The 27,976-nt window shown below is 40.5% G+C and overlaps 1 protein-coding gene across 1 annotated transcript; it reads right to left on the bottom strand.

Annotated features, from left to right (window-relative positions):
* Positions 1 to 241: 241 nt before the first annotated feature.
* kcnj3a (potassium inwardly rectifying channel subfamily J member 3a) lies at positions 242 to 27,976 on the bottom strand. Its single transcript, XM_037790680.1, has 3 exons — positions 27,299 to 27,976; positions 25,734 to 25,950; positions 242 to 2,074 (listed from the first exon to the last, which is right to left on the bottom strand). The coding sequence occupies exons 1-3, from the start codon at positions 27,974 to 27,976 to the stop codon at positions 1,479 to 1,481; spliced, it is 1,491 nt and encodes a 496-aa protein (XP_037646608.1). The 3' UTR covers positions 242 to 1,478.

Raw genomic sequence — 27,976 nt, 5'->3', positions numbered from 1 at the left:
ACTATTCCTTTAAGCAGAACTTGTTATGTGCCCAGTGATTTGAATTTGCTTAGCTTTGGGCGAAGATCAGACTTATTATACCGTGGTAGACGCACCCGCACAAGCCCATGCCGTCTAAGGTAAACGTGTTGTTGGTCTTCCATCATTTTGACCACCCCCTGTAATAAGTAATATTAATACCATTGTAATTATTTGAGCAGGTAGGGCATGCATTGCATCTAGTCAAAGTAGCGAGATGCTAAACAGTTATGTTAGATCTTTATTCCTGAAGAGATTGGGTATCATACAATGTCTTTGATGCATTTAGAGAAAACCAGATTTCATGGCATGGATTCAGTAAACAGAATGGATATGGGGCTGTGGTAGACCCTGTGGCTATATAAAGATTATAGTCATTATAATATTATTGCTTTCATCACAGAGGAGGGAGATTACGGGCCCTTAAGACAAAGGCTATGGTTTCCTTATGGGCCAACCTCTAAATCTAACCAGTAACACCTAAGTTGAAACTCTAATTGAGTGTCTTGTATGACCACACAGGCCTTAAGTTGATGTTGTTATATAATGAAATGAACTACTGTCCTAAGCAGTTAATTGATGACAAAATGCCCATAAATGCTTTCTAACATCACAGGGTATTATTATAGAATGATTGCTTTGTGCTTATCAAGTAAAAAGTATTGACTCTTTCAACTTAAGTGTTACTTTAATAAGCAAGTGAAAATTGCGTAGCATTGTGCCCAGTTCACACAGGTCATATGATGCCAATAATGCATCTACAAATGCATCATTTAGCAACATATTCTGTATTTGATCAACTAATAAAGTCATAAAATCGCACATGGTAAAATAGTCTATATATGAAATACCAAAAAATCCAGCTGTGAACAAACATGAAAATGGAAACAAGGTAATATAGTTAAGGCTAAACATCTTTGTCTATTACCTTTGTATAGCTAAGTCAATAAGAGGAGCATGCAATCAACGTAACATTGCCACAATTTTACATTAAACAACAAAAGCAATCAACTCAAAAACAAATGTGTGTGCCTTTCGCCACCACAAATTAGAACCATGTTAATGTAGGTTTCCCACGTCGTAAAATCATATGGCTTTGTGCAATTTTTCACTGTCTGTAAATCCACTAATGAAACTGTTTTTTTTTTGTAAAATAATATATCAATAAATGTCATGCCGGAAATTATTGAGATTCTGTTCTACATGCGCTGTTTCTTACATGCCAGATTGTGCTAATTGTACATCATCCTAAAAAAAATATCTTTCGTCATAGCATGTACACTTACATCCAGGGACAAATGTGCTCAATTCCATCACCCTACTTTATATAAGGTATTTGTGCACATGTTCTACATTTCTTTTAATATAAGAATATTGTCCATTAATAAATTAGGGATAGTACAAGGACTTCAGGTAGGGAAATAAAGGTGGATGGCATAAGTTAAAATATGTTGCCTGCTCTATGTAAAGCGATCTGAATTCATCTTTCTGAGTTTGGGCGGCAGGTGTCCGTCCATCCTGCCCCCTCCTCCCCCAGCCAGCCGCTGCAGCTTGGGAGGTAAGTCCGCCACTGACTTACTCATGGTCTCCGTGCAGATCTTGGACGCCTTACCGCTCAGCTTATCATCGGAGACGCCGGGAACAGAGCTGATTCGCTGCAGCTTCATGGGCAGGTCTCCAAAGCTGTAAGTCATCTCTGAGGTGGTGGAGCTCATCCTCAGGAGCTTCTTGGGCAGGCCGTCCCGCCCTGACATCTTCTGGAGCTTGGTGGGCAGCTTGCAGGTGCTGTCATTGTCCTCCAGCGTCTCCAGGCAGTCCAGAGAGCTGTTCTTGTCCCCGCTGTTGCACAGGGACGGAGCCATGAGGGGCGAGGAGAGAAGCAAAGCCTCCTCCGCCTCCTTCACGCTGTACGGAGGGGTGGGCACCTCGAATGTGGCGTGGAACTGAGAGTAGTCCACCTTAAAGAAGCCTTCCTCCAAGGAGATGACCGGGAAGAAGCGGTGTCCCCACAGAACCTCGTCTTCGGTGTAAGACGTCCTCGCTTGGCATGTCATCCCTGTCAGAAAGAAAACAAAAAGAAAAATAATTGAGTGTCAGATTTCTTTCTACAAGTTAATTTTGAGGCCTCAAAAACGACAGCAAATGATGTGTCACTCTCACCACAGCCCAATATTTTAAGATGAAATGTTTCATGACTCTAGTCACCAACAGAGCCCTGATTTAATTATATGCTTGGCTCCGTTCCATAAGAATCAACAACCCGCTATTCACCAGGATTCTTGCCATTTTCACATCACAAAGCAAACAATATTGCAAACAAAAGTGCCTCAATGAATGCGTACTTGATGTATTACAGAGCCAGCTGCCTAAATAAAAAGCCTAATTGATTTTTTTCAGCTCCCAAACGTGATGTTTATGAGCAATTTCCTGCCTAACTTGAAAGATAATTTAAAGTGCGGTTGGAGTTATTTGCTGTGTGTGGTTTATAAGAATGGATAATTATTTAATCACAACAGACCCAATTCATTCTGAAATTACTCTTCATAAGGAGCCGCCAATGCACTTGCACATTTGATATCAATATCAAATCTGTTGAGAAGCTATGCGCCTTTTTGTTCAGGCTGTTCTCATACACCATTCAAAGCTATACCTGCGAAAAGTAATGCACTGTAATTTGTATATGCTGTATATCCCACAAAATCAATTTGTATGTAATCCACGTAGTCGTGAACTAGGAAGTATAAAGAGTGGATGGATGGGTGGGTCAAAAAATACCGAACTCCTACTCGCCCAGGAGACCGGTGTTTGTCCCGTGTGAAACCTGTCAACCATGTGAACCTTGATTTATTCGTCACATAACTTCCGTACTTAAGTTACGCCACTCTTGAAGTTATTTTAACCAAAGCCACAATCTTTTCCTAAACCTAACCAAGTAGTTTCCTGTGAAGACAGAAGTTTATTTTGAAAAGACTGTATGCATGTAAAGAGCAGAGATTGACACGTGCTGCTGAACATTCGTAGGAAAACGCACGAAGAATTAGGAATTACTTTTCGTAACATATCATAGGAACCGTTGTATGAGGATACGTTGTTATGTTATGGGCCACTCCCATACTCCCTTTTTACTAGTTGGCATGAAGACAAACCCACACCTTCACACACACACACTTGACCTCCATGCCAAATTTCAGCCTCCAAGGGTGAAAACTGTGGCCGCGAAACGGTGGGGGGATTTTTGTGGACCACCGACAGAGTGAGCTATAGAGTTGCTGGTCGCAGCTATAAAACAGCTTCTAGTAAAAAAACAAAACACAGGTCTTCTTCACATCACCTCTTGAGCTACTTAATAATTCAGTCCACACCTTTAGCTTGGCTAGTAGCTCCAACAGATAGAGGATTAAGATAATCAAATTGCTGGAACCCACAGGAGTAATTCAGCTGCAGGCAAAGGATTCAGGCGGTCTAGCTCACACTTTCTTTGGAGCAAGGAAGGGAGGAGGAGAAGCCCCAGGTGAATAGGGTTAAAAAAAAAAAAATCAACTAATAGATGTTACATTGAAACTTCCCCAGTTGATTAATTATATTAAGGCAATTAATTTTTGTATTGCAACTTTTTGGAAAAGTTATGTTTAAATATGCAAATGAAGCATTATCTTCTCAAATTTATGCTAATGTGCATACATTTCTGGAATAGAAATCTGAACATTGGATGAAGACAGCCATAACATCGGCATGTTTCTATGAATAAAATGTTCTATAAATCAGGCTATGAATGATATATGAACAAACCCCTTGGTGAAAACCTTTAGAATATAGATAGGAATGAAACTAGAAAGTTTGGTTTATGTAAGTGCTGCTGAAATGCAGATTTCTGGCTCAGAGTGAGAAAAAACTCATTTTGAGGAAACAGCCATTAAAGATATGTATTGTCAAATTCCATACATTTTGCAAAACACTACAGGTGAATATACAGTATTTAACTAATAGATATCACTATGAAACTTCCCCAGTTGATTACTTACATTAAGACAATTATTTTTCTGTACTACAAGTTTTCTGAAATATTATGTTTAAATATGTAAATGAGGCTTCATCTAATGCTAACTTTAGGTGAATTTAGGATAAATCTACAGACACAAATATACAAAATATAGTTATTAAACACCTACAGTAAATGTGTATTTTGGATGTTTTCTTTCCACTAGTCTGAAAGAAGACATGTTATGGAAGCAAAATAACACAAAATCGAAAAACAATGTTTTTGCCTGGGGTGTCTCGCCTTAAATCCAAAACACAAAAAGTCACATGAAGTATCAGTTACTGTACATAACATTGTTTAACTGGAGAAAAGCCAAAATGAGTCTGGCAATTTAGTTAAAAGGGTTAAATTCTGTCATTTAAAGACTACAAATTAAAACAAAATATCCTATTAAACACACATGTTCTGTGTTTGTGTGTGTAAACTCTGCTCGGCAAATTCGGCACAAGACAGCAGAATATGATAAACTCGGAGCAAATGTTCCCTCTCAGGGGACTCTGAATTAAATCTCTGCTTAAAAACTCCCCTCACGTCCTCAGAAGAAAAAAAATCAATGCAATTAGCAAAATCATGAGCTCTGAATAAATGATCAACAAAAAAAAAAAAGATAAGTTATTGGATGCTTATTAGCGATTACTCATCACCACTATTCAGCAGCTGCTATCATAGCTGCATTATATCATACTACACTGCTCACACAGCAAAGGCCCATCCATCTTGGCATAGTTAATATTCTGCTGAAAAAACAACTTCTATTCTGACTGAAAGTGAGCATGGAAAATCTATAATTAGGTGTACATCTAAAACAAAACACTTAATTGGTTATATCAAACCTTATTTTAGCATAGAGGAATGGCTGGGGGCACTCGTGTTAAGACTTGTTGAAATCCATTAGGAAATCAGCGACGGCAGTAGGTTATTATCACATGTTTTAATTACCAGCTTAATATTGTTCTGGCAGCGACAGTTGGGTCCCAAACTAAGACGAAAGCGCTCGTTCACAGTGAGGCGCCGCTGCTGATTGCGAGGATGTCATCATCGAAAACTGGAGGCATCTGTGATTCCGCCCGATTCCCAAGGTCATAAAATAATTCACTGATAACAGCTCTGTACACAATCGCAGATGTGCAAGAGACTGAACATCAAGTGCGTTCGGGGTATTCAAAGTATTACTTCTGCACTACTGCTTCACAGTCCTGCAGCCTTTGGGCATATGGTGGTGTGCTGCAGCGGATAAAGCGGGCAAAGCTAATGAGAACTTTGGGGCCAAAGCGATTGAGAGTTAAGTGTGAATGGAAATCTTATTGCATTGTGAGCCTTTAAAGCTGCCTCCAGCAAAAACACATTCACCATTTGATCATCAACAGGCTTTAACGGATTCTGAGAAAGCTGTGGTGTAAAATGCTCTCTGATTTGGTTTTATAACAGCTACTTAATCACTACGGCTGGGACGATTCGCCTATCTCCCGAGTCAATCCTATCACGGTACTTGGGTGCTGATTCGATATGTATTGTGATTTTTAAGTATTGCGATTAGATATTACAATTTATTGCGATTTTTGTTAACTTTTTACTCTGGAAAATATCTAAATTAATACATTAAAATGTTTGATTTACAGCATGTATGTAGTCCTGAAGTGAAATATATCAGTCATTGTCAGGCATTATTTTATTTTTTCCAGCAACCCAAAAATCAAGGAATAAAGACATTTCCCTCACAAATTAGTGGTATTTTCTTTTTAATTTATAAGGGACATGTAATGTCCTTATATTCATGTAACAACTTATTTTGAACACCGGAGATAGTCACACTTGTATACTCCCACTAACTTCGCTAAGTGCGTCGCTAGCTCTCCCGTCAGCTCCGTTCTCTTTATACGTCAGCTCAAATGCATTTAATGCATTTAACATAAATGTCAGTATTTGGGTGCTCTATAGTTGTAGCGTCAGCTGATTTGACCACAGAGATGCGAGTGGCGGCTGGCTTGACCGCACGTTACCGCAATACAATAACGTTTCCTGTCCATGACAGAGTTAGCATGCAGCTTTAGCCATGATGTCTAGCTCTGCTTTTCCTGGTAATGTGTGAAACCCAAAGTGTTTCCATACTTTACTGTATGTGTAGTGTTTACCACTTTGGATTTAAAATGTGAGGGTGCAGGTCGTATCCACACAGACCCTCCACCATTTTCTAATTTCTCGTTTTGGCTCACTACTTAGGCCGACTGCGGTTTGTTTTGGTTGACGGATACGGAACAGATATGACGTCATGTTTCTATGACTACAACAATAAAAGCGATAACTTCCTTCTACCTCCACATAGACTCAAATGAAGCAAATATATTGATTCTGGCATTAAAAAAATCTATTTCAAAATCGTGATATATAAGTGAATTGATTTTTCCCACTTAGCTGGTGCATGATGAGGAAAAAGGTTGGAAAAAGTGAGATGAAATTGTGCCTGAAGCAAAATGTTGCTACAGTAATACACAGGACCCAAATAGCTTCATCTTATATCTATTAATAATGCTCTATTGTTCCTGCAGATGGTGTAGGAGTTACTGTAGGACCTCAGAAACACATGAACCCTTCTGGCCTGGGGCTGAATCCCTCTTCAACCTGTTTCCCCTCCTCTAGAGCCACTCAACCTCACAAAAAAAAGAAGAAATCGCACTGATGTGGACGGTCTAATTAACTATACCCTCCTTCCAAAACCAACGAGAGCACTAGACTTAATCACGTCGTTAATATGCATTTACTTCCCATACATTATTCAAGAGCCGATGCCTGAGCCGTTGTATAATTATAGACATGGTTGCATCACATATGTACAATCGTGTTGATAAAGACCAGCTGTTCTGCAACACCCACGTTCATATGGCACGCAGCACAACAGACACAGCAACAGTAGTGAACTGTGTGCCTCGACTTAGGCCATGACACACATTACGTAGAGAAACATGTTAGACGGAGACCTCAAGATCAAATTGAGCACAGTCAAAAATAGCACACAAGTAGAAAACAATAAAACCTGTTTTTTAAATCTTCTCCAGTTACAGAATACACTTCCAAAAATAGGAATCCAGTCAAAATGAGAATACCCATATCGGTGTGTATTTCGTATTACTGTTAAAGGCTTATGTAACTCGAAAACACACGCCTGCCCGGGACTCAGTGTTTCTATGGAAACAAAACTGTAGGAATGTGTGCATGCGACAGCCATAAACCTCCTCACTGCTGAGTTTGGTCAAAAGTAACAGTGACAACACAAAACAAAAGTCTCTCTGTCTCGTAGATCACGACAGCCAAACTGCTCAAAATGGATTTTCCATTTAAGGCAGGGTCAAATCATCCTTAGTCCTCCAGAGTCACACCAAAATGGCTTCACTGTCTCTGAAACGTGACCTTTTACAGCACAAGAGGTAAATCATATACTTTAGTGACTTCTCATCAGCGAAGGCCAGAGCTCATATTACAAATGTCATCTTCCCTTCCTCTATCATCCATCATATTGTTTTATGTCTGTGCCGTCTTCATGGCTCCACATTCGGTATCATATGAGCATTGTGTCGTAAACACACACACACATACAGTAGCAGGAGAGGGGTGGGAAAACAATGATCCTCTCCTATCTGTGCTGCTGTTTGCTGCAGGGAACATGTAACTGTAGGACATCACAGCAGTCAGAAAGAGACACCTCAGATGTGTGGTGTGCAGTGTTTTCACAGTCAGTTAGAGGTGTCGGTAACATCAGTTAACATACAGTATGTCAAAAAAAAGAAGCCAAACAAGCACACACAGCTTCAGACTATTTTCTCTACACTTTTTTTAAACTCTGTACTACATATAGGTACTGGTACTGGCTATATATTTCACGTTGTTTTTGCCTTTTGTTTTCCCAAAATTGTACCTGGAGCTCTGTGGTAACAATGTCTGCGTCTTTTATCACTCAACCATCAGGACACTCCACACCGAGCTGTATCAAGTATATAATAACAAATTAATGCATTTGTGCCTGCAACTTAAATTTTCAAAATCGGTCAAACCAGTTTTTCTTATCATACTATATCTAGTCTTTGGGCACATACTGTTTTTATTGCAATAGACTCCATTATATTTTAGGAAAAAACAATAGTCCCATGAGCCAAAAGAATAGATATAGTATGATAAGAAAATGGCTGTATCTCAGAAACTACAATGAGCCCAATGGAGTATGTGGTATCTATGAACTCAGAACAAGCTGAATATCAAAGATATGCACACATATGCAGTGTAAAAAAATATTTCATATGAAAGACATTTAATAAAGAAATCTTTAGCATTTTTGACTATTAATAAAAGTGTGATTTTTTTTATGTGATCTAAAAATGTAAAAGTACTGTTGCACTGTTAGATACTTAACCAAAGTATGTCCGTACCAAATTTCAAGACTTTTGACCAATAAGGACAAATGTTGTGGCATTTTTCCTTATCATACTAAATACAGTCTTTGGGCACCAATGGGTTAATGCATTACTATACTGGCCTGAAATTACCTCATTACGTATGTTTCATGAACCATGAAAAACAAGATGTTTTTCTCGCTGTTTTCCAGTCTCTTTAAAGATTCATGACAATGTGTTTTTGTGTTTAATCCAATGGCTGTATTGGCTTTAATCCTTCAATTTATCTGAAAATTAACCTGCAATGATTCTTTTTTACCAAAATGCAAAACATTGCCGGTTCAGCTGGATTTTGTGCTTCTCTTTTTCTTATATGATAGTAAGTTAAATATTGTTGGGTTTAGTTTGTCCGAGAAAAAATATTTGAATATGTAACCTAGCGCTCTGGATGTTTGTTGCGTGATTTTACCAACCAAAACAAACTAACCAAAAAAAAACAAATTGGTTTACACAGGTAATCGTACATAGTTGGCAGATTAATTCATGATTAAAACCATCTTTTGTTGCAGTCCTAACCAATAATCTAAAAGGCAAATAAACACATAAGTAGATTCATTAATGATAAAAACTATAGTTAAACTACAGTAGCTCTGTTGAGGGAAAGAGGAGGGCAGAAGAAACCAGGAGGGAAAAACATCACTGGAATCGATGAAGAGACAATTCCTCATTCAGCCCATTAGGAGAGAAATTTGTAAGTCTGTGGATCCATTACACTTCTAATTTCACTAAATGGTTATCTGTTCCCCTCTGTTACTCAGTATAAGACAATACCAATACATTTCAAATCCTCAATGGAGCGGCCCCTCTCAATAATAAGAGATTATGCACCACCTCGTTACAGAATCTCTGTCGGAGTAAACAGTAATGTAATATTACATACGTTACATATGTTTCATGGTCAAATAAACACACTGTTGTGTGTTATAATATATTCCTCAGCAGTTGCACAACGAAAAAAATCTTTGTGCAGATAATAATTCTGCAAATGACTAAATTACAGTACTAGCAGTCAATATGTGAGCAGCGTGAAAGTAGACCGGTACGGTCCGGTACTCCGTACCACTAAAAGATCCAGTGCCGGTACACAGTACCAGGAAGAGGGGACATCAGCTGGCTCCCAAAACCCACATACAACCTGTCACTCATGATTGCATTTTCAACAAGAAAACACGTCTGCTAACATTAGGTCAACATACAATTAGTCACCTCCGCCAATGAGGTTATGTTTTCGGTTCGGTTTGTCTGTTTGTTTGTTTGTACGTGCATTAAGGTCTTTTCAGACGGGGAGCGACACTCCACCTGCGTATTCGCTTGGATCCGCGGGGTGTGATGGTACATGTCCACAGGGGCTTTTTTATCACAGCAACACGAGACGTGAAAGATGGCAGCTGCTGCAGCGCTACCTCCGCCTCAACTCGTTGAGAAAACAAATAGCAAGAGTCGGGTATGGAAGTACTTTGCCTTCGAGGCGGATTTACAAGGAGTAATAATAGATTCGCAAAAAACAGTATGCGGTGCAGTAACGGTGCCGTCGTACTTTTCTTTCCAAAGGAGGAAATACTTCCAATTTAGCAAAGCAACTCAAAGACAGACATCCAGACAATATTGTTTGTTTTAAATACTTGAAGGCTACATGCAGGCTCGTCTGGAAACTTTCTTTTGTGTGTTTCTGAAAACATTTGAGGCGAGAAATAAGCCACGCAGTTGCTGAATCTGTCTTTATTTTGAATCAACAACTATTTAATTTAAAAGTTTCTAGGGAGATTGCAAAGGTGGCGAGTCACGTCAGACGCCCCTGATTTGCATAAAGTAGCCTTGACCTCAACTTAGTATATAGAAATAGAAAAAACTATAGAAATGAGCAGCGGGTGACGTGACGCCCGTCTCTCAAATCACATTGCATTGCATGGCTGCTTAAATAGACAATGAATGGGACATGTACCATGACTGTGCTCCTCATGCAGACAAGCGCTCAGCAAGTAAACGCCATGCGCTATGCGTGGCAACCATGGAAGCGGCATCTGTGCACTACTGTAGACTATGTATCCCTGCCAGTACAACCGTGTGGTGTTTCAAATATCCCTAAAGACAGCTAGATTTTTTTGGACTTGTGGCAAAGCTGTTTCACTTTCACTGACATTGCGAGATGGGGCATCAGTCCTGCATTCATGTGGTGTCGGAATAATTGGAAATACGAGTTCCCGAATTCATGTGAATGCCCCCTTAAGTCAGAACAACAAGTTTTGTTAACAGTTACAAATTATTTTGCAGCACTTTCACCATTTAAATAAATAATTTGCTGTACATGATGTTATGTGTTTCTAATTTCTTTCTCCACCATACAGGCAATGAATCGTGTTTTCAGGGATGCATGAAGCTGGGGGTGGGAGGAGAACGATATCAAGAGATAAGGTTGGTGTCGTGTGGTGAGTTTACAAAGTTGACCCAATCGCAGAGTAACAGGCAGGACAGGTATTTAGAAATAAAAGCGAGCTTTAATAAAGCTGAAAAAATCCAAAACCACAAAACAGGGAGGGGAACAAAGTACAAAGAAACCACAAAGTACAAATGAAAACACACCAAAAAACCAAACTGGGAACAAAACGAAACTACAAACCAGAAGATACGAGAAACACGGGCAGGAGGAACACTAGGACCAGAGCAGGAGGAAACAAGGAACACGGAGGACAAGGTAGACGGGGCTGGGGAGACAAACGAACCGACAAGGTCAGAGGGGAACACACAGGCTTAAATACAAGACATGAACACACACAGGTGAAACAAATCAGGGCGGGGCAGACAATCAACAAAAGGCGGGAAAGCAAACAAAGGAGGGAAGTAAACCAGACAAGACACAGGGGGAGTGAATTACCAAAATAAAACAGGAAACACTGGAATAATATAGAAGACACCAAATCCAAAATCACAAAAGTAAATAACCAGAGACTGGCACAGCCAGAACATGACAGTTGGGGTAGTAATAACGGCAAGAACTTCAATCCACTTTCACCCCTGCATGTGAGGGTATTGAAAGGCTCAGTTCAAATTCAAATTATTATCTGTAGCCTACACCACCTGCCCCGACAGACACGGTTAGCGACTAGCTGGTGAACATAGTGGAGCATTTAACAGCTTAAGAGCCGGATATGTCTCCTCAAGAGTTGCTGGAGACCTTTAGACCTTAACAGAGCTAAAATGAAAGTAAAGTGGATTTACATCCCCCAGGTGGTCAGAAACACGACTTTGACTGAATGCTAATGTTGCTCTGTGTCTGCTGGAGATGCAATTATCCAACTGTGTGCTTACACATTTTCTTTAACAACGTTGTAAGGTGTAAATATGTCACAGTTATGTTTACAGCTCGTTCCGCTGCTCCCAATTGCTCAAAAACATCAATTAATAACGCCATAGTAACAGAAACAAGTATTAGAGTAAAATGTACTTAAAGGTGCTAAGTGCGAGATTGGGAACATTTCTATTGCCTCCACATGGCTCTCAACTGAGAGCCATGTGCCCTACTGAGCTAGCCAGTAGGGCACGCTCACATGCACTAACATGGCACACAGGGCCAGCCCGGCGATGTCAACAAAGCATGGATAAGCTCTGATTACAACACACACAGAGGTCGAGTGACTTCATTTTCTGCTCAGGTAGACAATACTCATCTATATCTTTACATAGCTAATAGTTGTTTGCTGCTATATTAATGCTCTGGAGTTCTCTGTTTTATCATATTGTTGCTGCTGTCAAGTAAAAACCTTGTCTCTCCAATTTTGGGGATTGTCATGCTCTCAAATAGATTAGTGTTTCTCATCTCACCTGAAAATGTATTTTTTATCATATTTGTTGCGAGTTAATGTAATTTAAATTTGGAAGTAAGAATTACAATTAAATTATGAACAAATAACTTTCTTGACATGTTGTCCAATGATGTATTTTTTTTTATAAAGCGCAACGCCCAAGCAAGAAAAAAATGATGCTCAACATCCCGTAGATCAACAAACAGCTTAAATGTACCATACAGTAATAAAAGTAGAAAGGATATGTAATGGCAACACAATTTGAAAATAAATATTGTAAATAAATATTGCAAAATTGCTAATAATGTGACATATCAAGAGCTGCTCTGTGACATCTCCATCCAATTTTTCATAAAACCATGCCTTCAGTATAAAGGTTGTGGGATGATCTTTTCTGACTGGCCAATGCAAATCTTAATCCGACACAAGTGTGAAATCCCTTCAGAAGTCGCTGAAGTTCACCAGGCAGTTTACTGCTTTCATGCTGTATGCAATAACCATGTGACAGCATGCGCGGCATTAGAATAATCCCTTGCTGAATCCACCAATTCAGGACAGATGTAAAAAAAGAAAAGTGCATCTCATTAAAAGGTAAATTTCAGGGGAAATAACACAGAAAATCATAGAAGAAACATGTTCTGCATCGATGTGTTCAGGTGTGTCACATGCTGATATTTCTTGGCAACAATCATGTTTTCAAATGAAATCTCCGAGCATAACCCAAATATGAAAATAAAAAATGAAGTGGACTTTTGGGAATGACTACGCAGCTCTGAGACGGGATGTCTGTCTGGAGATTACAGGTGCTCTATCTGCACTGTACAGTATTATGCAATATTTCACAGACTCCCAGCGGATTTCATTATGGACTGAAAAAAAAGGCAAAGAGGCAGGAAGTGTCAAGAATAAACTTTGAGATTTAGATGCCCAAAAGCCATCTCAGTTTGAGACTCTAAATAAATGCACTTTCCCTTGATAACACAGAGCTGTTTGCTTCTCAGGTCTAACAAAGTGAAGCAGCCGCGCAGTCAGCGGAGTGACAGCGAAGATAAAATGGGTTCTTTGGGGGCTGGAATAGAAAAGCACTGTAAACTCGGAGGCAGCCTGCCAGTGTTTTCTGATAGTGGCTGAAAAAAACCCAGCCTAAGTGGTATTCACAGACTCTCGTCTAAAAGAAGCTCATCCAGGTTGTGGAAGGATCATATCCGTTTGGTGCCTGGCTCAGTCAAATCCTCAGCTGCAGGTCTGCACTGAGAGGACGGAGTAAAGTCAAGGGCCAGACCGCAGAGCACATATCTGTTTATCGCAGCTCTGTCAAACCATCTAGGCAGAGTCTCAATCTAGATTTTTTGGGCGGCAAAACTGCCATTATTCACCCGGTTTGACTGTTATCAGCTCATTAAATGTGCGTTACCAGTCGTATAAACCTCACACATGTGGTTCATTAGGGGCCTTCTAACACCTTTGACTAACATGTCAAACTGAATGAAATGTTACGTTTTGAACACAAACAAAAGAGCTTGTTTAGGTTTAGCCAACAAAACTGCAACTTCTTTCAACCCAGTCTCACTCCCAACTCGACAAATACCGCCGATTAGGCAGCGCCCTCGGCATCGGAAACCAACGCACGATTGCCCCCTTTAGCGGCAGTATGTGATGAACCAGGATTTCAACTAACTCCAATGTTAACCCACCCGTGGCGTTATCTGAGTGAGTTAACTAAGTGGTTGTGTTGCCTAAACCTAACTTGAATGCATGTAACGAGCGTATATTGACACGCCATCCCTGGTCCGTCCAAAAGTAACACAAGAGGGGTGCCCTGTGCCTCGGTCTCCGATGCCAAGGGGCACTCACCAAGCGGCGGCATTTGATGAGTTGGGAGTGAGAATGTGTTGCTTCATTAGGTTTAGGCAACAAAACCACTAAAACGTCTTCTTTTATTCATCTTTCAGTGATCGCCCATGTGAATAGATGATAAAACCTACTACGGGGTTTAGCAGGCCTCTTCTGACCCACATCTATGAGGCTTATAACCACTGACCATTTAAGTAAGGGATAATGTTCAGCTTATCCCGCTTATTACACGGCTACTTACTTCAATCAATAATTTGACACAAAAATGGTCTGCCAGAGTCCGACATCAAAACTGCGTCCATAGCAACGGTCTGTTATACATAGCAACGATCTGTTATTCATAGCAACGGTCTGTTATACATAGCAACGATCTGCTATAAAGAAATAACAGACCGTAGAACGCTGTGATTGACCATTGATCAGAATCGAGTATTCCTCAAAGCTGTGTAATAACAACTGGTAACAGTCTAATCGGCTGTATTATATGATTCAACAACTAACAGGCACCAAGTAAGTGACACACAAAATTGATGGTAAAAATGGAGGTTTATTCAAATGACTTCTCTTGATGAAACCTCACAATGAGAGTCACTGAAAAAAGAAAGGTGGACGTCAAAGAGTTCTTCGCAACCTCTTATTTAGTGACAAAATCACAAATAACCTCCCCCTCTCTCTCTTTCTGTGTGCCTCTCTTTCACTAAGTCACTCAAATGGTCACACACCCACTCACACACTTGCACTCACACACACACAAACTCACTCACCAGTGCAGTGCTGTCAGCAAAGTCTCCTGACAGTCTATCACGGCTGTGGAAACAGCTCAAGTGTTATGTACGAGAAAAAAACGCTAGCAAAAACAAGCATGAGAATCTGGACGGTGCACACACACAGAGCACCGCCGCCACACAACGCCGTCCAAGATTCATCCTGCTCTCATTGTCGGGCACTCGCTGCGGCCAAGGCTGTCCACAAAAATGCCTTTGCTGCATCGTTGGATTGTGAGGAGCAGCAATTAATTCGAGACAATTACCCTGTTCTTCATATTGCAAAACAGGAAGCAGAATTCCCCTTTGTCTTCCTTCAGGATCAGTGTTACAACATTTTAAGCTGCTGCGCTGAATGTGGAACTGGAAAGCTGAAGAACAGGAGTGTGTAAGGATGCTGGGTGGTGTGTTTAAGCTTACTGAAGAGAGGTCTGAATAATCGGAGTAGTTTGGCTTTTCACATCTTACTCTTTTCAATGACACGTTACCTAGCTATAATAGAGTAAAACAAATCTAATTTTGATACAGATACTGCTACTGTGGCCACAAGTCCTGTCTGATCATCTGTTTCTATGGTGACCACCATCAAGTGGTAAAGTGTAGAGAAATCCACAAGCATCCAGTGACCTGTTTTTCACAGTTTGACTCTTTCAAAGATGGAAATAAGTCCCCTCCCACCGTTAAATACTGTTTTCCTGTGTGATCCATTTGTGAAGGTGGCCTCCAGTCGTGTGCAGCTCTGATGTTTATTCCACGCATTCAGCACCGGCTGAGCAATGAGAACAAGGAGGAAGCTGGTGGAGGGAAAAAGGCAGGGGAAGTGCACTGCTGTGGGGGAGGGGAGGAGAGCCTGGATGCTGAGGCGATTGCTTGAGTGTGGAGGCTGTTGGAAAGGGAAGGAAGGGAAGGGAATAGGAGCCGGGGCTGCCAACCATCTCCACACAAGGTGGGGTGTCAGGCAGGCTAGAGGAACATATGGCTGCAGGCCATTAACACAGCCAGGAGAGCGCATATTACCAAGTGAAGGCAATCTCTACACTGCCGTAAAGGGAACCAGTTGAGCAAAACGGCAATTGATGGATTTCCTTTAGGCCAAAGCACCACTATTGGTAATATAGGAAAAATCACACTGGGGAGTCGTCCAAATGGGGCTATGAATGACTTTCTCCTTATTACGTATTGAGTGCAGAAATGATCAGAAACCCATTTTCTTTCCATAAAACAGACTGAATGAGTGAGAGCTGTAATCTCATATTGATCTCAGCTATTAAATCTACTTAAGTCATGAAGAGGAGTTACAGCTGAAAGTGGGCACACAAAAGAGGGCTTTTTAAGCCTTAAGAGATATCAGACTTAGGTGGTGCTAACGGGCTGGTAAGAAAGCATCCCTATTGTTTTTTTTCAAGTTTTGTCACTTGAGCTTGAGAGCAGATTATTCCGGTAAACTCGAGCATGTCTGAGTGACAAAAACAGACAGAGAAGAGTCCCAGAGGAGGCAAGGCTTAAGAACAACATGTTCATGTGGCTCTGAGTTTCGGCAGCAGGATTGATTCACCTGCACTTCAGGGATGGCCGCAGCCCAACCAATCAATGCTGCCGGTGACCAACACTGCGAGTGCATCCTCCCAACCTTTCCTGTGACCTCTTAGACAAGTGGAGCCACAATATTATCTCCGTTATGGCCTTGTAACACTATGCCCCAAGCGTCTATCCTCTATCTAGACAGGGGTTAATATCGAGGTCTACAGTTTGTGCTGTCAATTATCAAAAACAGCACGCCGCGCACATGTCTGCTGAGACCTGGTCAATTATTTATGACTCTTCCCCGCGTGGCGAGAAGACCGAGGCATTGTTGGTGGTGAATGCATCGCTGGTGCTTTCGTCACAAACAGTTCATCCCAGGTCTGCCACCACACCTCCTCTGCCAGTGATTTATTGCTGCCCAACGCGGACTTGACAAATCCCTAAAGACACAATTACCTTGCTCCCCCTTGGGAAGCCAGCACAGTTCATCTAAAAGGGATAATGAATCCAGGATGTCATCCCCGGTTCGCTGCAATGCCCATTATGTGGAGTTCATCCCCAGTGCATTGACTGTATGTACAGTAGACATAAGAGAAGATGCGTTCCTAGAATACCCTTGTTTGTTTGTCTAAAAGTAGCAAGGCTCTTTTTATTCGATACAGCATGAGAGCTAAAACGTGCTACCCTTGTGTAGAGCATAATGAGTCGTTCAACAGATGCCAATATACTGTACAAGGGGTGGACAAGATATCATGAACACCTATATAATGTAATCAAATCCAACAGCCTTGCAACAAATATTTTGTGAATCTTATAAACCAGTTAATTTATAAACTTTGTGAGGTGTTGACTCGTGTCTATGGTGATTTCGAGATGTAATTGTTGTTGATGTTGTGAATGAACCGAATTATGTAACCCCAATGTAGCGTATATGCAGTATACTGTACAGTCTTCTACAATCCAGTAAAGCAAAACCATAATGGAGACTAAAATGGATAACACGTTCTCATCCCTACATACTGACGCTTTGTCAGACCCCTCGGTGTCACTTTTTCTGTCGCACTAAACACTTGCTTTACGACCTCTCAGCGTCACTTTATGGTTACAGTAAACACGCGTTTAATGTTGTGAATTCAACCAAAACACTTGCTTAGGTTTAAGCAACAAAACCACTTGGATAATTTTAGGAAAAAAACAACATGGTTGGGCTTAAAATTACTGTTTTACAGAGAAAATGTAACTTGACGTTGTGAACACGGGAAATGAACGAACAGCTGATTGTAAAGTGAAAGTTAAACGTAACGCACGGGACAGAAACGGTGGCCTCCTGGATGAAAGCCCTGTGTTGTTGGACCCATCCACCTCCCCTCCTGCCCGCCCTGTGTGTCTTGTGCGTCGCCAACGGCCGTGACAAAGCGTCGGTATTTTTTACACCCTGGGAATGAGAACGGGCTGAAATGGAACATACTATTCATTGCAGGACTATTGTAATAGATTTCATTATAGATCTTCATGATTTTATATCCATCCCTGGTTAATCTATGTACTGCAGCAGGTCAAATATATTACATCAGAAAGCTTCTGAAATCATTTCAAATGTACTCATGCTGCTTTTACTTTACAAGTCTCAACAATATCTGAACAAATACAATCCTGACATGTGTAAAAACAGCCAGTTGTCATTCGCGGTGCGTCAAATACCGAAGCTTTGTCACAGCCGTCAGCGTGTGATACCAACACACAAGAGAAAGTGCAACCGCGAGTGTGGTGACGTAGTTTAAAGAGCAAAAAGTCACGCAGGCTAGGTGGGAGGCAGGTGGATGGGTCCAACAAACACAGGGCTTTCATCTAGGAGGCTGCTGTTTGTGTCCCGTGCGTTAAGTTTCACTTTCACATTATAATCTGCTGTTAGTTCGTGTTCACAATGTTCAGTTTCATTTTCACTTTACAAACGTAGTAGTTTTAAGCCCAACCATGTCGTTTTTTTTCCTAAACCTAACTATAGAGGTTTTGTTGGTTAAATCTAAAGTGATGCCAAAGGCGGTATGTGACATCCTGTACTTTACTAGGAAAATAACCAGGGAAGTGTATTAGTATATTTTTGTATTCAGGTACAGGACTTAATATATCACTACACCTCTTTGTGACAAACATTACCCATATTTGTCATGCTGAAATATTCACGGCACGTAGCTGAACAATGTGTTGCTGATTAAGTCGAATAAAGCAAAAGCATGAAAAACATTTTAACAAGAGCGCTGTAAGGTATGCAACACGTGGCTTATCGCTACACAGGTGAAGCTCAGCAGGGACGGCCTCTTTTCTCCTGAGTTCTCAGCCTGAGCGCATTAGATTTAATTGGAAACTCCTGCTCTCACCTGATCTGCTGCGTTAGCTTCCCCAACTGAACGCACTTTAACCCTTTGACCCGCGGGGCTGCGACGGGGAGCTCGACACCAAGAAGACACGACGTGCTCTCGGTGTAATGACTCAGTAGGAATTATGGTCAGTTTCTCCAGAGGACGCCACAGTCTCGGCTCATATCCGGGGTTCACTTTGCGCCAGTGTTTATAAGCTCTGGAGCTCCAGACGTCGGGCGACCCCCAGACCTCCGGGGCTACGACCTCTTCTACTCATATGATTGAAACTATTAGGCCTCCGGCGCACCAGAAAGCTCTCCATTTTCATTTCAATTACTGGTGCTGATGATAAAACACAGATCGGGCCATGACATTGGCTGCTCTGCTAATCAGTGGCAATGGATGTTTCCAATTAATTATGCTTGCTGGCTTTACTACTAGACAGAGCCTGCATCAAAGCAATTATTACCCTTAATTTCATTTCTAAATATACACTTCATGTGTATGTGTTGCGCAACAGTAACTTAATTTAAGCTGTGATGATTATTATATAACAAAAGGTCAGGTAATTGCTTTTTTATTTACCTGAACTGAGTCTCTTTAATGCCTTCTTTATTAATAATTAACATATTTGATCATATATCCATCTAGATCCATCAATGCACACACATTCAAATTACAGTATTGTCTGTTTTCCTAAAACAATAATACACAAGTGTAAACTTCATTTAAAAGATACAGTTGCACAATTTCAAAATATTGAGCACACAGGTAGGCGATTCATTATTCAAAGCTGTTCTCTCCACTCACATACTGCATTTATGCTCACATGAATAAACATAACCAGTTGATCCAGTCTATATGCAACTAACCCCCTACCACCCACTCTCGTTTTAAAATGAGCAGATAGCTGGGATATTCTATTTTTTATTCTATAACAGTGAATCACGGGAAAGCCTTGTAGCGGTATTAAAAAGAGGGGGCCGACAGAAATCTTTCAAAACAATCAACAAAACCAACGCGAGACTTTATCGAAGAGAAGGCGGAGCGTTTTTGATGTTTTCGCCGTCATTTGCCTCATAAAACAAATCAAGAGATGAAGTGTGACGCTGCGTTTCGTGCACGTCACACATTCTGTGGAAAATCATTTACAAACATGCCGATTATTACTCAGTTCGGTAAGCAGAGAGTACAAATGTGCTGTGTCACCAAAAGAGTGAAATAAAGTCTAACTGAAAAGTCTCTGAGCAAACAAATACAAACATGTAAATGAACACCGAGACAGCAGAGTTTATCATGAAGTAAACTTCCTTGTCAACTTTGTTAAAAAAACATGTCTAAATATGACTTATTTGCAGGATTTTATGCATTTTCACGGCAAGTGTGATGATCACACTGCACACATTTGCATGAAAGTCACATCACTTTGAAAAGAAAAGAGGTTTATGTTGATGATACAGTTTACGCTCATGAATTATTGCTTTTCGTAGCTGATGAGTGAATTTAAAAACACTTTGCGGAGCTTGCAAAGATCTGCGACCATGTTACACCCAAAAGACTATAGAAAATATCAGAGATAGACTATAATGTGCTGACAGTCTGTTGAGTGAGTGAGTTACACGTTAAATAAATCATCAGCTTGTTTCCTATTTCTCTAATCTGAAAACTGCCTTGTTGTATGAATTATATAAATACACATGAGATCTCCAGCATACAGGAGCTACAGCATTCAGATAGGCGTGTCGTGGTGTAACTGCATCATGTACAAATCCAACACTGAAAATCATTACACTGATTAGTTTCATGGATGGAGGAACCTAAACGTCTGTTGCTGGCAGCTACAGTTTATTTTGGGTTCTCAAGAATCAGCTCCACTAATGAACAGATTGCCTCTGGCTTGGTATTTAAGCCTTTGCGGTGTTGAACAGCATTACTGGTGTTAATGGGACACTTATCTAAACTTCTGATGTATTTTAAAACCGCATGTAGTCGTTCTGAATCAGCTGGCGAGTCAAAGTCGGGTCATCAACGAGCTCTGACCCCGCCATGCTATTAATATGTCATTATGTCACAATTTGTTTGTGAAATATTTTTCACATGTTCAAAATAAAGTTTATATATTTAGAAGAGGCCATTTTCACTGGAGACATTTTGACAGGTGTAAATAATAAATGATAGCTGGATTCCATTTAGCTGCTCCTGGTATTGTGTATGCTGGCTCACTGTGACATTAAGTGCATTTCCATCCACATGTTTTTATGTATATTTTCCATTTGTGCATAAAAAAGTGGAAAGGCCCCGAAGACAAAACAAGAAAAAAACTCAAAATACTGCAAAAAAACATTTTTACTCTCGGCCGAGGGGAGGGGGAAGTGGAGTCCCGATAAAAAAAAAATGTGACAAAGTCTGATGGAAACAGACTTTAAATAAATAAATAAAGACGTAAATGAAGCATATTACTTAAACGTTCACTGAAGCGTGATCCTCTGAGGAGACAAATGAATATATGGAACAAACAAAAATGCCACATTTCCATTACGTTTTCTTCATTGTTTACCATCATTTGAGGTTTGACTGGCGCTCTTTTAATTACATCATCTTGTTGCACGCTTTTCTTCTGCAACGGTCGGATAGCACCAGACTGGAGAATTAGCGCCACTAGCTGTTTCTCTCAATGCACCAACTCCTACAGCCCGGTCGCACGAAAAGGCGTGTGAGTGACACGATAATGTGCAAGGCAAAAGTGTGTGATAAGAACGCCCTTCTTGCTTTAGGCGTGTCATTTTCACACCATGTAATCTGTACCGACTGCAATGTAAATGCATCTGCATGAATATGCTACGCTCAGAGCTAGTGACGTAGAATAAATAGTGAGAAAGACTGCTTATGGTGGACGTGAGAGGAGGTGAATGGGTCCAACAAACACAGGACTTTCAGCCAAGAGACCGGTGTTTTGTCTGGAAGTTATGTTAGTGACGTTTGTGATGTGTTTTGTAGTGATGTTTATCACATGTTTTCCGTACTGATACGTTGTTTCAGTACATACTGTATTGTAATTAGTTTATGTACTAGTCCAACCATGACGTTTTTCCTAAACCTAACATAATGGTTTTGATGCCTAAACCTAAATGAGTGATTTTGCTGAAAAACGTAGATATGAATATTATATTCCATTTCGACTAATAGATCCCTTGAAATGTTACATACTGTTCCTTTAATTAATAACACCACTTCCGTAGTAATTTTAACCGAAACCAGGATCTTTTCCTAATCCTAACTCCTGCTAAACATAACCATAAAAAAAGTTTAATAATGCTTCCGTTGCTAAAAATCGGATATTGTGCAGTAGAGCGGATATTGTTGAGTACAAATATGATGACAATGAACATTTTGCTGACACGCTCAGAGTGAACATTATGCAACTTCTGCAATATGTAGATAAAAAGCATAGTTTGGGGAGCATATGTAATGCTCCCCAAACTATGCTTAAACATATTAATGTAATTTTTTGTGCACAGATATATGCATATCACATAATAATTCAAAGAAACAATATTGAGATGATAGAGAAAGTGTGATGAGTTTGTACAGCAGACTCCACCATATCACGACTGAGCAGATGTTACTGCACTGCAGACTCTGTAAGAATTGATAAGCTTATTGTTCAACTGTAAAATCTAATAGGCACTTATTCACCAAATATGTGAGTTTCTTGCATACATTGTATTCACTATTAATTGGTTTTAGCAATATACACAAATGTGCAATATCTGCTGAGCTGCAGTCATTTTTTTTTTTATTCACTCTGTTAAATTTGTTATCCAAACACTGTCATGCCTGCAATGCACAACTGAACGCAGGAGTAAGTCAGCTTTGTATTATTGCGCTGAGATTCACATCAACAAAGAAACAGGGGATGACGCGCTCACACACAGAGAGCCTGACATGCATATTCCCTCTGTAGCCAATGACACTGTAGTAACTCTATAAAGATACTCGTTGGGGAGTGATGAGGTTAGTGCTGCTTGTATTGATTGTTATTGTGTCAGACATTATCCCTGTTAGCGCTGTTAACTCAACCAAAACGTGTTACTACAGGCTTCTTGTTTGTGCTTTTCTTTTTTACAGCTATCCTGCTTTTCAGGGTGAGCAGACGGCATGTACAGTATATTAATTGCAACGTGATGTAAAGCAAATTCACCCTCAGCGGCACAACATCTTCCCGCATGCAGCCACGTTACAAAACCAAACTCGATACCACAAAGCCACAACTGGCATCACTCCAGAAGCAAATCTGCTGCTACCAGACGTCCTACATGTCTCATTTGGAAGTTGCATCATACTGAGGAGGTGATCAAAAACCCCTATTCAAAAGGAATAAGGAAAAGCTCATGCCTTTTTATACAATGTAGAGGTTATTAGAGGTTACAGCTAAGTGGAACAACTCTTAGCTCCTATGTGCTCCGTTCAAGATACACAGTTTTTTTTGTGCATAAAGAGAACTTCGGTCCGTCCAAAATATTTTTGTGTGATCTCTAGGAACAAAAGGTTACTGTGTCAAAAAGGGTTCACTGTTGTGTCTGTTATTATCTAGCAGGACGGACAAAGAGCCAGCAATTGTGTGGTTTAATCTGCAGTGGAGAGTGTGTTCCAGACAACGGTTTTTCCACACATAACAAAAAAAACAACAACAACCACCTAGATCTGGGGAGTTGGGCAGCTTCTTCACTAGTAAACACCAAGCCTCATAAATATTTCATTTTATTCTTTTCTCTGCTGTAACACCTGTTCTGGCAAGCACTCGGTGGTACAGTAACGCCTCCGTGTGCTTTTCATATTTCAGAAGAGATCCTCTGTAATACCAGGCGATGCTGTCAACTGAGCAATTTAATTTAATGTTCAGCATAGCATACATGTTCGCCTGTTTCATTACTGGAAATTGTGTTATGATTCCTATACCATAGGAATAAAAAAAACCTAAGTTTAGGTGCAGTGCTGCAATCCTGAATACTCAAGGAGAGGTTGCCATGGAAACAGAGTTACATTGGCCAGAAATGAAAGCGTCTGAGGATTTAGACTTTCACTGTACATACATTTTTAACCATAGATTGTTTCTACATCAGCCTTTTCCACCGACTTCACATGACCACAACTGGGCTCCTCCGTGCAGAAATGTCTGTGACGTAAAAAACGTGAACACAACAATCCCAAAACATAAAGCCGAGCCAGTTTAATTAAAACTGAGACTGTTATAAATGATACGATGACACATGCTTCTGTGACAGACACTGTGATACTATAAATACCTGCTGATATATCAATGACAATTCAGTCACATCGCCACACTGAATATTTTCATACCTTTAAACCAAAGCAACCTGCACACAGCAGTAATATTACATTTACTCTCAGAAAAAAACACTACATGATTACTGGTTATTAATTGATTAATACATATTTTTTGAGAGAAAGAAGAAACAAAGGTGTTCAAACAGTGAGCAGACCAAATTCTGTGGGACATAGTATCTAATAAGGAATCACCAGAGGCCCCACAATATGACATTATCAGGATGCTTAAGTCACGATATTGCGATTTCAAACATTTTGCGATATGCTGAGTATTACGGTAACATATATTGCAATTTATTATTTTTTTTCAACTGCAAATTATGCAGTTTGTCTGTTTTATCTGATAAGATACAGTTTTCACTCTGTTCATCTCACTTCAATAATTTTTATTGCAGCAAAATGGGATTGTCAGTCAACTCTGTCATAAAAGCATAAATGTTGCATCGAGCACCTGACAAACTGAACTGTTTGTATTAGAGTCTACATTGTATTTGCAATATTAATAGTTTATATAATAAAAGATCGATACCTGATGTCTGTGTATAATATCGCAATACTATGCTGTATTTATTTTTTCCCCCACCCCTAATATCTAACACTACCCAGACTGTACTGATACTCCATACTGTAATGCATTAACATATACAGTATGTGCACCAGGCATGAACATATGTCAAGTCTCGTCAAAATGATATAAACACTGCGTGTCATAAATTGATGAATCTGCATCTCAGCTGCAGAGAGACTTTAATGAAACTGCACTGAATGATTAAAACCATCTATTAGGAGCCGAATAGAATATCTTCGCTAATTGCTGTCTGCAGTGTCAGCCTGCCCGTCACATCTCCATATGCTGTTTTCTCTGAACCGGCCCTATTACAACCGCTCCTGTGTTCGCTCCACAACACCGGAGGAGTTCTCCCCACACTATATCAGCTGTGTCAAATAAACGGCTGAATTCAAAATGACCACAGTGGAGAATTTTACTCGGGGCATTACTCATCTTGTGGAAATGGAATTCCCTAATTCCAAAGGGACCTTAGAAAGCAAATTATTATCCCCTGTGAGAAAAGCAGCCACGAGGTAAGCGCTGCACGGGCACACAGGCGGGAGGAATGGAATTTGTTTCAGATGAGAAAAAGAAGACGCATTGACCCTGCTGGAGTTTGAAAGTGTTCAGAGGCTCATGTGTGGCTTAAAACTTGGCTCTACTTCCTCAAAAACCAGAAGGTGCTTTAATGCGTATATTAAAAACTGGTTCACTTAATGCCTGCAACTCAAAATGAATCATCTCTGATGTGTAATACTCACCACTGCTATTACCAGCTTATCTTACCACAGAAATCAATAAAATGCAATAAAGGGGTCAATGGTGAGTCTATTTGGATCTAATAACACCTATGACAGAGCTCAATATTATTCATGAGATGTGCTGCAGGAATACATAGTGCAGCAACTCAAAAACAAGACAAAACAACATCTTCAGCTACATTTAGCCTGCAGCCACGACATGCAGCACAACAAGCTCTCAGTTCTAACGGCAGGCCCTCAGTATAAAAATGCATGTGTGTGCGGTTACTCACCTGTAGTCTCTACTATTCCTTCTAGTATCACCACAATCTCAAACTGCTCTGTTTGCATGGACCTCTGGGAGAGGTCGTAGAAGGGGCTTTTGGTGTCAATCACATGGCAGATCGTGAGTGGTGAGACGAGGAAGAGCTGGTCGGCCCCGGTGCTGAAACCCACGTCCAGCTCCAACTGATCCAGCGGAAGAAACTCGCCCTCGGGCGTCTGGCGAGACTAAAGAAGCGTACAGGAAGAGACAGAGACAGAGATGTTTGGTGGGGGAAGGACGGACGGGGTACAAGACAGACTTATCTTCAGCACATCAAGAGCCTTTGTGAGAGCTTTATATGCAATCAGAGCAACCAGTCATCAGTCTATCAGAAAAATTGCTATAATTTTCTTAAATGGCATCTAAAGAGGCATCTATACTGCAAGAATATCCGTCTCAGCGTGTGATTTGATGCACTGCCGGGACTTCAGATGTGTCATTTTTGAAACAACTGAATCAAATCAACTGGTTTGAATTTCCTGTTTTCTCTGTTGGATTCCTCCGCGTTATACTCACCTGCTGTGTCAGCACATGGAAACCAGCAATAATGCTTAATTGTCTTTATGAAATAAACTATTCTAATAATTTGGTAAGATGGATATGGTTGCAGTGTGTCTTTGGTAAAACTAAGAGTTTACACTTACCTTCAACTTTATGGGAGCCTACATTTAATCTCCTATAATATGACTTTATTACATGATAATTGGTGGGTATTTAAAAGTTTTAAAGGGTTTACTATAGACTTTTTTGAAGCCAGGAGGTTGACAGCAGGGAAATCCATAGATGATGTTCTCCTAATAAGGGACAGCAGCACATTTACACCAAGTTGTACCACTTTAAAACAGTTTAAAAAAAATTATGAACATGTTTTTCAAAAGGTCTGATTTTCACCACTCGCTGCAGGAAGAAAGCACTTTGTATCATGCAGGACACAAGTCATCCAGCCTATACTCTTTTCTCTTATCTCCCTTCAGGGAAGCGCCTACAGAGCATTAGAGCTTGGAGACAGTTTTTACCCTCAGTAGCACTAAATGAATGCAGAGCTGTGGATGTTTTTAGGTTGTTTTTATAATTTTGTTCTCAGGTATTGTCTTATTGATTGTAGTATTTATCTAGTGTACTATTTATAGATTTTAAGGGCTGAGCGAGAGCCAGGGTAAAAATGCATTTCATTGCATTTCACTGTACACTGTACTTTTAAATGCATATGACAAATAAACTTGAAACTTGTAGGGACACGAAGGCCTCTTGGCAAACTTTGATTATGTTCCCCCCCAGTCAGTTATGCAAAAATATGTAATTAATGAAATACAGACAGGATAGTTAAAAGGTCTTGGTGACTTATTTATAACACTGTAGTCCTTGAAGCTTTGTCTAAATGCATCATGTTTTTTAGGAGTAGGCTTAAATGTCAGTGTGTAGGCCTTTCAGCATCACTTTTCTGAAAATAAAACCTCAACTGGGCCGTGATAAAACAATGGGAACAGAAATGTTGGACGCCTCCCCACTAAAAAAAAAAAACCAACCACTTACTTTCAGCAATTTGCAGCGGATCTGTGCAGACACCATATGGCTGTTCCGCAGGTTGCCCACCCTGAACATGAGAGTTAGTTTCCCATCTCGCATAGAAATCGCCGCGTGTTCACTGAACATCAGAGTCTCGGCCCTCTTCTTGGGCTGAGACATCTTGATGAACATGCAGCCGATCAGAAAGGCATCGACGATCGACCCGAGGATCGACTGGAACAGGAAGAGAATGATCCCCTCGGGGCACTTGTCTGTGATGTATCTGTAGCCATATCCTATAGTGGCCTCGGTCTCTATGAAGAAGAGGAAGGCTGAGGGAAAGTTGTACACGTTGGCCACACATGGAGTGTACTTGTCATTGTGGGCTCTGTTGAGATCCCCTCTTATGTAGGCGATGCACCACCACATGAAGGCCATGAAGAGCCAAGCCACCGTGTAGGTGAGGATGAAAATAAACAGATTCCAGCGCCATTTCAAGTCTACCAGTGTTGTGAATAAGTCTGAGAGGTATCTGCTGGTCTCACCACCCAGGTTGCCATGCTGAACGTTACATCGCCCGTTCTTGTCCACGAACCGCTGCCTCTTCCTCTTCTTCTCCGGAGGAGGCTGGTTGAATCCAGACCCGCTAGATGAGGTGGTCACTACCTGATAATCGTCCCCAAATTTCTTTCGAAGTGCAGACAT

The sequence above is a fragment of the Sebastes umbrosus genome, chromosome 13, assembly GCF_015220745.1.
Source record: "Sebastes umbrosus isolate fSebUmb1 chromosome 13, fSebUmb1.pri, whole genome shotgun sequence".
NCBI lineage: Eukaryota > Metazoa > Chordata > Actinopteri > Perciformes > Sebastidae > Sebastes > Sebastes umbrosus.
This window is presented reverse-complemented; position numbering and strand designations above follow the sequence as displayed.